The sequence below is a fragment of the Mustelus asterias genome, unplaced genomic scaffold, assembly GCF_964213995.1.
Source record: "Mustelus asterias unplaced genomic scaffold, sMusAst1.hap1.1 HAP1_SCAFFOLD_3821, whole genome shotgun sequence".
NCBI classification, from domain to species: Eukaryota; Metazoa; Chordata; class Chondrichthyes; order Carcharhiniformes; family Triakidae; genus Mustelus; species Mustelus asterias.
In genome coordinates, this window is record NW_027593766.1 from 653 (window position 1) to 4,029 (window position 3,377).

At 39.1% G+C, this 3,377-nt stretch overlaps 1 protein-coding gene across 1 annotated transcript; it reads left to right on the forward strand.

Annotated features, from left to right (window-relative positions):
* Nucleotides 1-458: 458 nt before the first annotated feature.
* On the forward strand, nt 459-2,092 carry LOC144490802 (protein ABHD15-like; the record flags this gene model as incomplete). Its single annotated transcript, XM_078208500.1, has 1 exon — nt 459-2,092. A coding segment is annotated over one exon (546 nt), but the record flags the coding sequence as incomplete, so codon positions are not given.
* Nucleotides 2,093-3,377: the final 1,285 nt, after the last annotated feature.

Consider the following 3,377-nt stretch of genomic DNA (forward strand, 5'->3'; position numbering starts at 1 on the left):
AGGATCGTATTGCCAACCATCTCAAGTGTTGCAGAGAGGTTGAAAAAGGTGAGGGCATCTATTTTCTCCATAATTACTAAGGGTAATGTATTGCTTTAGTTAGGACTGATTCTGTGCTGTGGCAAGGGAGGAAACCTGATTGGAGAGATTCAGATGTGAAGTTGTGGAAAAGAGGAGCTCAAATTTGGGAGGCAGCATCAAGAATATTACAGAGGAAAGGAAGGCTGCAGTTAGGGCAGTAGTTTGCCCTTTTGTAATCAAGCTAATTTATGGCCCATCAATTTTCATGGTGGTAGACAGCATCCTGCATTTTTACTGAGGGATTAAATCCAATTGACATTTTATCAATCAAACATCAAATCTTGAAAATAGAGTAACTAGAGATTTTTCACAATGCCATAAAATAATAAAGTTGGAATTAACTATAGAATTCAAAGTGTAACTATTAATAATTTTACCAACTCCGCAGGTACGCCACTGTGCTGGGTGAGATTATTGACGTGGATAAATTGTTTGCCACACGCACTCTGAGGGAGATAGAAGAGGTATTGTTCTGTCAAACAAAGAAGAGCAACCCATGCTGGGACTTGTACTGGGAGAAGAATGATCCATTACGGGATGTGGATGAAGTTGCAGTGCCAGTGCTGTGTATTTGCAGCCAAGACGACCCATGCAGAGGGGAAACAGATGCAACCCTGCCATTTGAGCTCTTTGAAACCAATCCCCATTTTTTCCTATTGTTAACTAAACATGGTGGTCATTGTGGCTTCTTGAAAAACAGATCCTCTGTATGGAGTCATGAGGTATTACTAGAGTATTTTAAATCTGTCAGTGAGTTCTTCATGACTGAGGAAAGAACGAAAAGCTTTTCAAAAAGAAAATGTGTGGGAGCTGGAAACTCCATGTCTTATAAATGTGGCAGAGGCAATAGCTTCAAAAGAGATTCATTTTGCTCTCACAATATTCATGACATTTTCAACTGGCAGCGATCCTATACCAGGTGATTAGAAGTTAAAACCATTCAGGAAATGATTGCTGTCAATGACCTTGATGATTAAAGTAGTGCTGCCCTTTTTTATGTGGATTATAAAATGGAACTTCAGTAGCATAGACAAGGTTACAACATTTCTTTTTTTACCAGGGGCTCATGTTTGCCTTGCCCGAACTATTTCATTTCCAGGCAACTAGAAAGAAAAACATTTTTTGACGATTAGTGAAAATGGGTCCGCAAATTTTTATTAACATTAAAGAATCCCTCTGATTTTAAGTTACAAATTAATTTAAAACAGGGCTAAGATGATCACAAGGCACATAGTAAAACCTGTCGATGTGTTTATAGTCTTAGCTATAATTTAAGATTTCCTATAAGGACTGGATAAAGTTTGCTATAGCAGCTGGAGCTGCGTTAACAGTTTGTTGTAATCAAGTTTGATTTTTATACTTCATCCCAGGATGAAAACACTTTAGTTGACAACTAACTTCTTACCATTCCAACAAACATAAAATAACACTGCCAAATCCCAAAGGGTAAGTTAGGCTTAGCTTTTGTATTATCTCCAGCCTATTTATTAAAACAAAAGTAATTGTAAGGTTACTGATTACTGTTTTGTGGCTCAATGTGATTGGATCAAATAATGCTTTCTGTGGCCTATTTTTAAGATCTAAAATATTTTGCTAATAAGTTCAAGATTCCATTTGACAATATCAGTTGAAATAAAGACTTAAGGGGAAGTTTGTTGACAATGCAACATGAAAAGTAGTGTTTTACAGATGTATGCCGTTAAAGTGATAGATGTCATGTTTCATATACCTTGTGGTTTTATATTTATTGTATCTGTTCAATGTGCCTCAAAATTAATCTGCTCCTAGACAGGAGACCTACACATTTGGACTAACTACACCATTCACCCCCACCCCCCCCCCCCCCCCCCAACCCCACCCCCACTAAAAAGTCTCCTTTATCTTTTACCTTTCATTTTTGAAATAAAATATTCAGTATCATCATTCTTCTGTCAATAACTATATAAGGAGCAGATGGATTTCCATAGTAAATAAAAATGGTCAAAAAAGTTCAGACTGAAGGACAAATGATATCATCATTTAATATTCCAGAGAATCCTCCTTTACTCAGTTAAAGTTATATTAAGATATCATTTTTCAAGTTGTCATATGAAAGATGTGTATATTTTTAAGGTTTGGAGCAGCAACCACATTGAGCAGCACAAGTGTCCAAAGCCTCTATGAATTTCAAGTTGGACAGTCTTTCACATCTACCTTTTGACTTATCGAACGGAATTCACTATTGCACTCTCCAACTATAACTGATAATATGTTAGTGTCAGCTGATTGGATGCTGTTATTACATATTTGAAATAAGACATGAAAAGTTCATTGCTTTTTAAAAATTCATTTACGGGATTAGGGATCGCTGGCCAGGCCAACATTTATTGCCCACCCCTAGTTTCCCTTCAGAAGGCAATGGTGAGTTGCCTTCTCGAATTGCTAAAGTTCCTGAGGTACACCCACACTGCTGTTAGGGAGGGAATTCCAGGATTTTGACCCAGCCACAGTGAAGGAACGGCGATATATTCCAAGTCAGGATAATGAGTCACTTGGAAGGGAACCTCCATATGTTGGTGTTCCCAGGTATCTGCTCTCTTTTCCTTCTAGATGGTAGTGGTGTGGATTTGCAAAATGCTGCCTAAGGAACCTTGGTGAGTTCCTGCAATGCATCTTGTAGATGGTACATACAGCTATCACTGTTAGTCAGTGATGGAGGAATTGAATGTTTGTGGAAGGAGTGGTAATCAAGCTGCCTGTTTCGTCCTGGATGCTGTTGAGCTTCTTCAGTGTTGTTGGAGCTGCACTCATCCAGGCAAAAATCAAAACGTGCTTATTTATCATATGAGAGCATACGCTAAGGGCAGCACTCCCTGTCACACTTTCTGTCACCTCAGTCTAAATTATACCTAAACAAGTACATTTATTTTACTTACCCGCTGATTAATTGATTCTAGTATGTAGAACTTACCTCCCAACTTTAGAGATTATGGCTGCGATTTTACCGGTTCCCCCCATGGGACAAGCCGGTAAAATCGCATGAAAGCCGAGAAATCAGGATTGCGCCTAATTTCTGGGCTCTCCCGATGTTACCAGCATCAGACTTCTGGCACGGTCAGCCTCTCACTCATTTCCGGTGAGAGGCTGAATATATTATTTCAATTTATTAAAATCCTGATTTCCATGTGTTTAATGAGCCCAGCACTCAATCATCCGAGCTCACTTGCCTTTGCAGCCTCACTGGGAGGGGATCTCTCGGGCGAGGAAAACACCTGTTCCCCATGAATGGGGAACAGTCATATTGCCCTCACCAGTAA